Source organism: Kogia breviceps, chromosome 1 (genome assembly GCF_026419965.1).
Source record: "Kogia breviceps isolate mKogBre1 chromosome 1, mKogBre1 haplotype 1, whole genome shotgun sequence".
In the NCBI taxonomy this organism is placed as follows: Eukaryota; Metazoa; Chordata; class Mammalia; order Artiodactyla; family Physeteridae; genus Kogia; species Kogia breviceps.
In genome coordinates, this window is record NC_081310.1 from 120,697,443 (window position 1) to 120,710,662 (window position 13,220).

A 13,220-nucleotide genomic window follows, 5' to 3' on the forward strand; every position below is an offset into this window, starting at 1 on the left:
GTATCTGTTGCTCTTTCTCTTTGTGGTTTTCACTTTAAAGTTTAGAAAACACCTTTTTAATTAATTTTAGGAAATGTGATTAAAAGTAAGGATACTCAAAAATTAATGAGAAATCAGTCAGGTGATAGATTTTAGTCATTAACTTTCCTATATAGCAACAATAAACATTTCAAAAGTATCTTGGAAAAAAGAAATTCCATATGAAATAAAGATAAAAGCATATTTGGGACTTACCTGGTGGCACAGTGGTTAAGAATCCACCTGCCAATGCAGGGGACACCGGTTCAAGCCTTGGTCCAGGAAAATCCCACATGCCACGGAGCAACGAAGCCCATGCACCACAACTACTGAGCCTGTGTTCTAGAGCCTGCGAGTCACAACTACTGAGCCCGCATGCCACAACTACTGAAGTCCATGTGCCTAGAGCCTATGCTCCACAACAAAAGAAGCCACCCCAACGAGAAGCCTGCGCACCGTAGTGAAGAGTAGCCCCTACTCACCACAACTAGAGAGAAAAGCCTTCACACAGCAATGAAGACCCAATGCAGCCAAAATTTAATTAGTTAATTAACTAATTTTTTTAAAAAGCATATTTAAGAATAGCCTAAATGAAAAATAGCGTAAAACCTAACAAACACCGAAAAAACTTTGCAAAGGGTGTTTTTAAAGGATGAATAAAGGGGAGAGACAAAAATAACTACATGTTGTATAAAGACAATCTAAAGAATAATTATTTTTAAAAATAGACAAAAGTAATAAAATTATATTCATGCCCTAACTTTAAAAATATTATGAGCAATGCTTATTATTAACCAAGTATTTGGTATATATTAGGCAGTATGCTATCTCGTTGAATTCTTACAGCATCATTGTAGGTTTTATTAGTGTAATTTTCTACTTGAGGAAATGGAGATTCCAGGGCACTGAATGATACCCACAGGTGTTAATTGTAGAGTGAGGATTTGAACCTAAACCTAACTCATTTCAAAACCTAGTCTCTAAACTACTAGTCTACTAGTAGTGAAGGTTTGTGGAGGATAAAAAAACACAATATAAGAAGGGGGGAAATTACCTATACCAGATGTTAAAAGAGATTACAAAGCTCTAATTACCAAAATACTGTGAAGATAACCCTGAAACAGTCTTTAATAACTGATAAAGTCTATTATATTTTTCAACTCATCATGAATTGGGTATTGCACAAATGAGGAATTGATGATTTATTTTAAAAGTGGTATTAAGACATTTGTGTAGGTGTTTGGGGGGAAAATGAATTCAGGTTTTTATAGCAAAATTTCAGAAGATTTAAAGGGAGTGGGGAGGGAAATCCAAGTGAATGATTTTAGTTTAAAATTTTAAGCATTATTTCTATTGAAATATTAACTTTATTCACTCAGTTGTCTGGTTGAACTTAACTTCCTAAGTCTTTTAGAAAAACAAAATGCTACTTTTTTTTTCATGAAGTATGTTGAGAAGATTTAGAGAATCACATTTATTTCTTTGGCTTTCCAGACTTTAAGAACATTTAATAATTGCTTATTTGTGTAGACCATTATGCTATACATAATGTGAGTAGCCAAGAAATGAGAAATATTTTCTTTTTCTCAAACTATTTTGTAGCTTAAGATCACACATAAAGTAATATCTATTTCAAATCATCCGAATATATTCTAGTGAATAGAGCAAAAATAATTTTCAAACTGTCTTTGTAATAAATAAGATTTATTTGTTCCAGTTTGTGGTCCACTTAATAAGACAACAATAATTCATAGTCTTTTATTTGCTTTGTTCTGAGATTTTATATGTTATATAAACTATATTTTAGTCTTTACTGGCAAAATAATAGATTGAATTAATAGAAGAATTTTCTGAGGAAGACATTTTTAGCAGGAATTTAGAGGAAGGCAGGGTTGGAAGAAGGCTGGATTGCACTCTAGAGCAAATTGGTACAAAAAGGTAAGAGGGAGTTTGAAATTATAATGATGGCAAATGAAGGGATAACATATTGGTGAACTATACAAAAAGGAGATGATTTTTTAATGTAGAGTGTTTTGTTTTTTTCATATTATTTTCCATTATTTTGTCATAGGATATAACTATAGTTCCCTGTGCTATACAGTAGGACCTTGTTGTTTATCCATCCTATATATAGTAGTTTGCATCTGCTAATCCCAAACTCCCAATCCATCCCTTCCCCAACCCCACTTTCCCCTTGGCAACTACAAATCTGTTCTCTATGTCTGTGAGTGTCTTTCTGTTTCATAGATATGTTCATTTGTGTCATATTTCAGATTCCACATATAAGTGATATCATGGTATTTGTCTTTCTCTTTCTGACTTACTTTGCTTAGTATGATAATGTCTAGGTCCGTCTGTGTTACTGCAGATGGCATTATTTCACTCTCTTTTTATGACTGAGTAGTGTTCCATTGTGTGTGTGTGTGTGTGTGTGTGTGTGTGTGTGTGTATCACATCTTCTTTATCCATTCATCTATTGATGGACATCTAGGTTGTTTCCATGTCTTGGCTATTGTAAATAGTACTGTTATGAATATAGGGGTGTGTGTATCTTTTCAAATCATAGTTTTGTCTTGATATATGCCCAGGAGTGGGATAGCTAGATCATATGGCAACTCAATTTTTAGTTTTTTTGAGAACCTCCATACTATTTTCCATAGTGGCTGCACCAGTTTATAATGTAGGATGTTTTAGATTTAATACTTAATAGCAGTAATTTGACAGGGTTTTGGGAATTGGGCATTGAGCAATTAGGTAAAGTGGTTTTTTTTTTTTTTTAATCTGGTTTTACTCTTTTAACTACAAGAAAATGCTAGTAATTTTCTTAAACTGAAAACAACTCATGATAAATAATTCATTCGATGAAAACAACTATTTCTTCATATTTTCAGAATGGAACTTTGCAAGTTGGCATATACAACACATTATAAATGGAGGCTGATCTAGTTCTAAACCGACAATTTGATATTTATCCTATGAACATGCATTTTTCAGATTTCTTGTTTATTTGATAGACATTTGAATATTATTCGTGTAGTCCTTGTAGGAGATAAATGAGTTAGAATCTTTTCTATCTAATAGGGATATTAAGACATGTAAGAAAATACTGGGAATTCCCTGGCCGTCCAGTGGCTAGGACTCTGTGCTTTCACTGCCGAGGGCTCGGGTTCAATCCCTGGTTGGGGAACTAAGATCCTGCAAGTGGTGAGGCGCAGCCAGGAAAAAAAGAAAAAGAAAATACTGATTATGAGTCATTATGCTAGGTACAGAAAAGAAAGGGGTTATTTTGTATATATTCTAGCTTATATTTAAAATTCAGTCACAGCTGGAATGATGAATGTGGTCATTTCCTTTGCCATGCATTTCTTACTCTGAGCCTTTAAGAATTTCACAGATGATAATGTAGCCATTTCTTGGACTCTTTCCTATTTATAAAAGGTGGTACTTTTTTTTTTTTTTGCGGTACGCGGGCCTCTCACTGTTGTGGCCTCTCCCGTTGCGGAGCACAGGCTCCGGACGCACAGGCTCAGCGGCCATGGCTCACAGGCCTAGCCGCTCTGTGGCATGTGGGATCTTCCCAGACCGGGGCACGAACCCGTGTCTCCTGCATCGGCAGGCGACTCTCAACCACTGTGCTAGTAGGGAAGTCCAAAGGTGGTACTTTTTATCGACTATGATTTAGGTATCATTTTTCCTTCTCAGGAATGTTTGCAAGCAAATCTTTGTTTGTTTTCTTTTTCTGCAGAGGTTACGCACAGAAAATAGACTATTAAAACAGCGCATTGAAACATTAGAAAAAGTAAGTAAATTGCTCCTTATGTAAACTTCCGTTGAATGCACAATAATTTTTCTATTTTAAATAAAGGCTCAAGAAATCTGGCACATGTCTCTGAAGTTGTGGTATTGACTGCTTAGCTTGCATAGCTTACTACTTAACTAAATGACTTGTCAAGAAAAACTGATGATTACTAGTCCTTGAATTCTCAAGGTTAAATTTTCAAAGTGAGATTATTAGAGTAACATATTGATGTCATTTGTTTTTGTTACATAATCTCTGAAAAGTATGTTCTTTAGGGGTAACCTAATTGAGAATCTATTCTATGTAATATTTTAAAGATAAATTTCAAATGTTGCCCTGTCGAGCCATATATTAAATGTGGCAGTGATTTCTTTAAGACCTAGGATTGCTTTAAGTTTAGTCAAAATGACTGATTGATTTCTTATATAAAAATTCACCATGATGTTTGTTGATTTTAAACACAGGAATTGTGACTAAACTTTTGGTTCTTAGAATTATTTTGATACCGCTTGTTACCTCTTCCTCTCTGTTTCATATAAAATAACTGGGTAAATGTGTCAATCTTGCATTATTTTTCTTATTGTGCTTTTGATGTAATGTCTTTCATAGTCTTATTCCTGATGCTATAAGAATGTGTTAAGTAATAAAAGTATAGCCTAAGAGTTTTGGTTTATTAAAGGAAAAACATCGAAATTCACAAACTCTTTTGGGTTTTTTTGTTTTTGTTTTTTTTCTTTTTACCAAAGATGAAAATTAATAGTTTAAAAAATAGTCCTCATGATACTGCCGAGTATCTTAAAATCTTCCCTGAAAGTCTACCGGTCAATATTTAAGAATGAAATGAATGAAGATACAGATTATTTGCATATTTGTCTTTTGTTTGAAAGTATTGATGGTTTCATATTAAATAGCATGGCAGAAGGACAGGATCTTTGTTACATGTATATTTTGTTATATAATAATTGCAGGTACATTATATTAAGGATATATTTCTTTCATCTATTAGAGTTGGTTTGAAGATAATTCTGCTTTTTTGGTGACTGAAAAAAGGTTGAGCTTAATTGTTTTTAAGTCATTTTTATTTTATCAATATATGTTTTTTCCACTAAACACTCAGTTTATAGTAAAATGTACATCTTCCTAGGTGGTCTTTTATCTTTGAAGTAAGACATTTTCACAGAGAAAGCATTTTTATTTCGTTGAACCTCGAGAATAATAAAGGTGCTGTCTGAAATAGTTAAGTTTGGATTTTGCTTCTAGAAAATTAAGTACCTTTTTACTGGCTTAGATGGCCTATGTGTGTTCTTTAGCACTTAGAATTCTGTAAATACTTAGATAACAATTAAAGTCTGTAACTGAAATGTTTACTTACTCAGTTATTGCTAGAGTTTATTATGGTTGAGCTCATTAATTTCATTTGTCCTGTTTTCCTTGCTTTGCTTCTTTGGAAGTTGCTGTTGCACAAATTGCTGTCACACTTTATAAGTGGAATTGCTTACTCAAATTCCTTCTCCCTTTCATATAAATGATTTGACAATATGGCTGATGCTAAAATAACTTAAAGTATGCTTTAAAAAGATGATATTAGCTTGTCCCAAATAATGAAAACCCTCTTGGAATTTGTATTTGGTCTCTTCTGGAAGCACAGGATTTTCTGCAGTTTATCCTTATTTTGATATATTCTTGTTTAAGAATAGAAACACATGCAATAAAAAATAGTTTTAAAATCTAAATGTCCATCTTAATTACAATGAAAAGTAGGTGGAATTTGGGTATGCGTTGTTTCTTCTTATTCCTAATTTTATCACCTTTATTTTATTTCTTTCTCTTATATTTCTATCTGAATTTTTCCTTTTGTAGGAAAGTGCTTCCTTGGCAGATAGATTGATACAGGTATAGTTGTTGTTTTTTTTAAGCATTTTCTCTAACATCTGAGGAAAGTCCTAAACCTAGAAATTCATATTTTAATGCATGCAATTTTACATGCATTTTTCTAGAAATAATTTTTGGGGTGGTATCTATGGGTGTAAACTTAATTTTTGATAATAGTGTGTTATCTTTGTTAAAATAAACCCATCTTTTGCACGTTTTAGAGCTAACCTTATTTAAAAGTTTATTCCAAAATGGCAATCAGTGGATTCTGTGAAATTAACCACTATTCATTGAAAACATTAGTCCTGCATGTACAGTAATATTGCATGAATTGAATTTTTATTGACTGAAAGAAGAATTGTTCTTAAGATTATCAGATGAATTTTTCATTTAGTTTCCCAAAATTTGCTGGAGCAATAATGAGCTGCTGGCTAATAATTACTCAGGCTGTTCTGTTCTCTGAGGTGATCTTTTTTTTTTTTTTTTTAACATGTCAAAGTAAGTAACTAAACCTCACAAAGGCAGTATTTCTTGAATCTATCCTAAATTGCTTTACACACACAAAAATTATGTCCTAAGGGACAAGTGACAAGAGCCCAGGAGGCTGAGGAAAACTACCTAATAAAACGGGAGTTGGCCAACATCAAACAGCAGAGTGATGAGGCCAGTGCTAAACTGGAGCAAGCTGAAAATACCATCAGGAAGCTCCAGCACCAACAGCAATGGGTAAGGAGTCTGGTAGTGGTTTTTCTCACCTTTCTTATCCCCTTCCTTTAAACTTTTTTTTTTTAAGCACAACTTCTGTGCTCTTGTTTTAAACAATTTTGTTTTCTACTTTAATTGAATTCTTAAATTAATCAATTTTAAGTTCTGTAATATTTAGAGGTCTTATTGTGGCCTAAAGACTCCTTGTTCTAACATTTTTTTTTTCTGTCTACACAGTTTTGTTAGAATTAGGCAATGTTTTCTTTCCTTACATTATATTTTAAGTCACCGCAAATAAATGATGTATGTCAGAACTGCTTTTTAGGTTTTAGAAATCTGTTTATTTATAAAAGGTATTTTTCCATGGGTAATTATTAAATCATCTGATAGTTTTTGTTAATTTTGTACATGAGATACTACCCAACATGTAGAAAATATGTAACTATCTCATTTAAATCTTTGATAATATGGTGATTTATATCTTACGAAATACTACAGTCTTCTTACATCAAGACATTAAATTATGGGTTCAGTTATATGCTTACTTTTTTTCAAGAAGAGAGAAGTTGTGAAAATGAAAAAAATGGACTTTTAAAATATTATGTTAACTAACTTAGAGTACTAAACAGCTTCTGATTGTACAGCTATCCTCAGGTATCTTTTGTAGCTTAGATATTATTTTCCATTAGCAAATTCAGACAAGTGTGATATTAATCAAGAATATGAGAGTTAAAAAGAAAAGCCAGCTGTTTATCTTTGAAAAGATATTATTTCTTGTTTCAGTTTTCTGTTTTCAAGTAGGAGTTGGATTGTAACAGGAATAGGCGGAAAAAGTTGTGGTAAACCTAGAATTCTATATAGGTCTGAAAGGCAAATAGAATGACTTCAAGGTTGGATGTGATTTTTATTCAGAAAAACTAAGAAACATTATCATCTGAGTATGAAAAGCAGAAAACTAAAAGCAAAAAAGAAATTGGTAATTGAAAAAAAAAACATAACATAAAATTTTTCCTATTATGTTAATTGAATATGGTTACAAAAAATGAATAGCAGAGTGGTAAGAGAATACATTCATCCCTTGTTATCTGTGGGCGACTGGTTCCAGGACCCCTGAGGATATCAAAATTCTTGTATACTCAAGTCCCTTTTGTAAAATGGCATAGTATTTGCATTTAATCTGCATATATCCTCCCATATACTTTATTTATTTTTTATTTTTTGCACTTAGTAAATATGTTTTTATAATGAAAATTCTTGAAGTATAGCTTTGAACATATATACAAAAGTAGCACAGTGTAAGACAAATTGAGATTGTGTATTTTTTCCCTTTAAATCTTGGAATTGCTGTTTTGGTATACGAATATTTCATTATAAACATTTATATTGTATGTTAAATATTTTAAAATTCATATTCACACATAGTGTTGCTGTCGTCTCTACTACGTTAGTGCTTCATGCTGCCTCCCATATACTTTAAATCATCTATAGGTTACTTATAATATCTAATACTGTGTAAATGCTATGTAAATAGTTGTCTGTGTATGGCAAATTCAAATTTTGCTTTTTGGAACTTTCTGGATTTTTTTTTCCTGAATATTTTCAATCTGTGGTTGGTTGAATCTGCAAATGGAGAAGCTGTGGCTGTGGAGGGCTGACTGTACTAAAAAGATGGGAACTCAAATGTTTCGTTTTGCCTTTGCATGAAATGTCAATAATATCAAAGCATAAAAATAGGAAAAGCAGAATTGGAGTGTCATGTTGAGAATTAAGCTGAACTGAGTTATCATTGTAATGTGATTTTGTTATTGGGAAAGATAAGTATTATATTTACATTTAGTAAAAGCTGCAGTCTTTAATATAATACATTGGAGTCATAAATTATTGGGTTTTTTGCATAGTTTTTCAAATAGTAAGACCTGTGTATAGATGTGTATCAAAGATAAAAAATGTTGGTTTATAATGAAAAAGCTAAGGGGGCAAGCAAAAACAGCCAGAATGAACTGAAGCTTTTGAAAATAGTTAAGTGTAACAAAAAGAATCTTTGTACTCTAATTCAAAGGACAAGATAGACCCATATTGTGGGGCTACAATACAAGTAGAAAGCAAATCTCGACTTCGATTTTGCTTCCATTTTTTTTTTCTCACTAAGCAGACATTCTCCTAAACTGAAATAAACTGTAAAGCAGACATATAAAGCAGTAATGCACAAAAATAGGTGAAGTAACGAGTCTTCGTTAAATTTCCAGTTTCAAAGTAAAGTGATATTAGATATTAAAGTAACTTGCAAGATGATCATAGGAATTTTTTTTTTTTTTTTTTCCGGTACGCGGGCCTCACACTGTTGGTGGCCTCTCCCGTTGCGGAGCGCAGGCTCCGGAAGCACAGGCTCAGTGGCCATGGCTCACGGGCCCAGCCGCTCCGCGGCATGTGGGATCTTCCCGGACCAGGGCACGAACCCGCGTCCCCTGCATCGGCAGGCAGATTCTCAACCACCGCGCCACCAGGGAAGCCCAGTAACATCTTTTAACACTGGTACTTCGATGCCATTTCTGCCACTCACTGGTTGTGTGTCCTTGGACAAGTTACTTCATATAATACAAACTTCTTGTCCTGTATATAATAACGGGTGATTGAGACTTAAGTGAGTTGTTCCTCTAGAATAATTACGCTTGGCATAGAATGAGTGCTTAATAAGTGGTAGCTATTATTAAGATTAGTATCGATATTACCATTATTTCATCATTATAATTCTACCAGCTTGCTTTGCCAATGGCATAAACTGCAAGTAATAAAACCCAAGACTTAAAAGACCTAAAACTGGCAGGTAAAGTTTTTAATAGACTAAACATTGACAAATATATCACTTTCCTGATCAAATTTAGATCTACATAATTTTGAACAGGGAGAATTGGAAATGGTAGAAATAAGTATCAAGTAAGAGAATTCAATTGCAGAAGCTCTGAGTCAAATTGAAAGGGACCAAAACCCAAACAAGAACAATAAAACCTCTAATCAATAAGTTTAATCTTATTTATAAATTTATAAGATTTATTAGGGTTCTCCAGAGTAATGGAACCAATAGGACAGACAGACAGACAGACAGACAGACACACACACACAGAGACTTACTGTAATTGGCTCATGCCATTTTGAAGGCTGAGAAGTCCAATGATCTGCCTTTTACAATCTGGAGACCTAGAAAAGCCAGTGATGTAATTCCAGTTGAAATCCAAAGGCCTGAGGGCCACAGAAGGTGAAGGTGTAAATTCCAGTCCAAGGGTAGGAGAAGATTGATGTCCCAGCTCAAGCATCAGGCAGGAACAGATCCTCCCTTTTTCTGCTTTTTGTTCTATTCAGGCCCTGAATGGATTGGATAGTCCCCACTCACATTGCACAGGGCAGTCTACTGAGTCATCTGGGAACACCTTAACAGACACAGCCAGAAGTAATGTTTAATCTGGGCATCCCATGGCCTAGTCAAGTTGACATAAAAACCATCACAAGTCCAACCCTTGTCAACTTGGCACCCATGTGCATCTACTTAAACCATACTTAATCTCCAGGTAAAATGACAAGGTCATAATTCTGCATAACTTGATACAGTTATATCCTGAGCGTAACCAAAAATGTACTAATCCCTTTCTCTGAAGAGGAGGTAAAGTCCTTGAGTGACGTTTTCTCTTCTTGATATCCTGTAACTTAAATACTATACTGTAAATACTATAAAACAATACTTAAATGCTGTATATAAAGTCAGTGCATCTTATATTGCATGATAAGGGAATAAGAAAGGAAAGAAAACAGATACAAACATATTCATAGCAAAATTAGGAGGAAATACTCATGACAGTTACAATCCTCATTTCTGTAAGTGATCATGTGGTTGTAGCTAGTATTTGTAGCTGCCTTCTTCCCTTACCCACTCTGTATTCCTTTGCCTTCAGAAAGCACCTCAGCTGGTCATGGTTCTTTGCCTGGTGGAGTGACCCAAACCTTCACTCCTGAAGGATCTGGGCCATTAGTAATCCTTCCTGGATTGGGTTGTTGTAATTTTTTATTGACTTTAATCACAGGGCATGATAATACTAAGAGACACCCCAAAGGTCTCCTATGTTCCACATATATTCTTTCCTGATCTCCATTGTGGAGTAGTAGTCCACTTTCCCCTTGGTAGTCAGGATCAGTCAACCATACCAGCACCGTAATTCCCTTTTTTGCCTATTGATTCAGATGCATGAGGACCCAAAGTGGTTGGATGAGTCTTAACTTCCAGTTTACTGTCTCCTGGTGGAAGCATTCCTCCCTCAGGCACTAAGAGCTCTAGACCAGCAGAGCATAATGTTGCAAAGGAAACATTTTGTTGGTGAGTCTGTAGCAACGATAGTGTCACTCCTATTTTCACCCCTTGATTCCTGGATCTATGAATTATGGGAGAAACGGCACTGTATATTGGACAGTGATTCACAGCATATTCATTCTTCTGGAGAACCTTACCCCAGCCCTGCAAGGTATTGCCACCTAGCTGGCACTGTAAATGAGTTTTCAAAAGGTCATTCTACCTTTCTGTCAAGTCAGCTGCTTGATATTAGGGAACTTGGTAAGACTGGTGAATTCCATGAGCATGGGCCCATTGCTCTACTTATTTTGCTATGAGGTGCACTTCTTGATCAGAAGCAGTGCTGTGTAGAATACCATCATGGTGGATAATGCATTCTCTAAGTCCATGGATGATAGTTTTAACAGAAGCATTGCATGCTGGGAAGGCAACTTCATATCCAGAGTAAGTGTCTGTTCCAGTAAGAACAAAACGCCCCTTCCATGTTGGAAGTGGTCCATTGTGATTAACCTGCCACCAGGTTGTTGGCTGATCACCCCAGGGAATGGTGTCGTATCAGGGGCGCAGTGTTGATCTCTGTTGCTGGCAGATTGGACACTCAGCAGTGGCGGTTGCCAGATCACCCTGGTGAGTGGAAGTCTGTGTTGCTGAGCCCATGTATAATCTCCATCCCAGCCACTATAGCTACTTTGTTCATAAGCTTATTGGACTTTCTGAGGAAAGAGGCCGACTGGTATCCACAGAATGGGTCATTCCATCCAATTGATTTTTAAAATCCTCTGCTGAGGTCACCCTTTGGTGAGCATTCACATGGGAGACAAACATCTTCACCTTTTTAGCCTATTCAGAGAGGTCTGTCTACATACATCTTCCCCAGATATTTTGTCACCAGTTTTCCCTTCCTTTATGTTAAACCAAGGCATGTCCAGCATTTCCAGTTCATTCACTGTGGGCTGTGGGCCACCCTTTGGTCCATGTTTCAGCCAACCAGCCAAACAAATGTTAGAGTTTTTTTCTAAGTCCCTAAGTCATAGCATTAAATGCAAATTCTCCATTCAGTGAGCCTATATCAATACTAAGAATCGATCCCAATAAAAATACTTTTTGTTCAGTTATGCATATGAATGTAATTGAATAGAGCTAATTGCTATATACAGAAATTGATAATGGAATTAAATTGGCTTAGTGGAGTTAGATTGATTGTGAATACTTTATTAAAGTGTATCAGTGCTTGTATAATTTTCATTAAAATGTTTGTATTGATAAACATGGAATTAAAACTTCTTTAGACTCAAAAGGTAAGAAAACACCTACCTGGGCCAGGTGGTGGAATTGTAAAACTGCCTTCTACTACAATTTAGTATGAGATGTAACATAAAATACAGGTATACCTCAGATTGTGGGTTCAGTTCCAGATCACCGCGATATAAAGCAAATATCACAATAAAGTGAGTCACAAATTTTTTGGTTTCCCAGTGCATATAAAAGTTATGTTTACACTGTATTGTAGCCAAGAAGTATGCAGTAGCACCGTGCCTGAGAAAAACAATGTACACACCTTAATTAAAAAATATTTATTGCCAAAAATGCTAACCATCATCTGAGCCTTCAGTGAGTTGTAATCTTTTTGCTGGTGGAGGGTCTTGCCTCGATGTTGATGGCAGCTGACTGATCAGAGGGGTGGTTGCTGAAGGTTGACACTTTCTTTAAAAAAAAAGCAAAGTGGGGCTACCCTGGTGGCGCAATGGTTGAGAGTCCGCCTACTGATGCAGGGGACACGGGTTCGTGCCCCGGTCTGGGAAGGTCCCACATGCCGCGGAGCGGCTAGGCCCGTGAGCCATGGACGCTGAGCCTGCGCGTCCGGAGCCTGTGCTCCGCAACGGGAGAGGCCACAACAGTAAGAGGCCCGCGTACCGCAAAAAAAAAAAAAAAAAAAAGTGAAGTTTGCCACAGCAATTGACTCTTCGTTTCATGAACAGTTTCTCTGTAGCATGCAGTGCTGTTTGATAACATTTTGCCCACAATAGAACTTCTTTCACTTTTGGGGTGAATATTCTCAAACCCTGCCACTGCTTTATCAACTGAGTATATTTAATATTCTCAATCCTTTGCTGTCATTTCAGTCATCTTCACAGCATCTTCACCAGGAATAGATTCCATCTCAAGAAACCATTTTCTTTGCTTGTCTGTTAGAAGAAACTCCTCCTGCAACTTTTACCATGAGATAGCAGTAATTCAGTCACATCTTCAGGCTCCACTTCTAATTCTAGTTCTCTTGCTGTTTTCACCACATCTGCAGTTACTTCTCGCACTGACTTGAACCTCTCCACGTCATCCATGAGGGTTGGAATCAACTTCTTCCAAGCTCCTGTTAATATTGATATTTTGACCTTTTCCCATGAATCATGAATGTTCTTAATGGCATCTAGAATGGTGAATCCTTTCCAGAAGGTTTTCAATTTACTTTTCCCAGATCCATCTAAGGAATTG

The 13,220-nt window shown here is 35.5% G+C and overlaps 1 protein-coding gene across 9 annotated transcripts in view; it reads left to right on the forward strand.

Moving 5' to 3' along the window:
• Positions 1 to 13,220, forward strand: part of EVI5 (ecotropic viral integration site 5) — a 203,871-nt gene that overhangs the window by 107,267 nt on the left and 83,384 nt on the right. For 6 of the 9 annotated variants that reach the window (XM_059082311.2, XM_067042691.1, XM_059082379.2 and 3 more), the window contains 3 exons: positions 3,764 to 3,817; positions 5,678 to 5,710; positions 6,269 to 6,415. In XM_059082311.2, coding sequence (XP_058938294.1) covers positions 3,764 to 3,817; positions 5,678 to 5,710; positions 6,269 to 6,415 — 234 coding nt within the window. The remainder of the gene's footprint in view (positions 1 to 3,763; positions 3,818 to 5,677; positions 5,711 to 6,268; positions 6,416 to 13,220) is intronic. The other 3 variants (XM_059082359.2, XM_067042675.1, XM_059082348.2) reach the window with 2 other exon arrangements.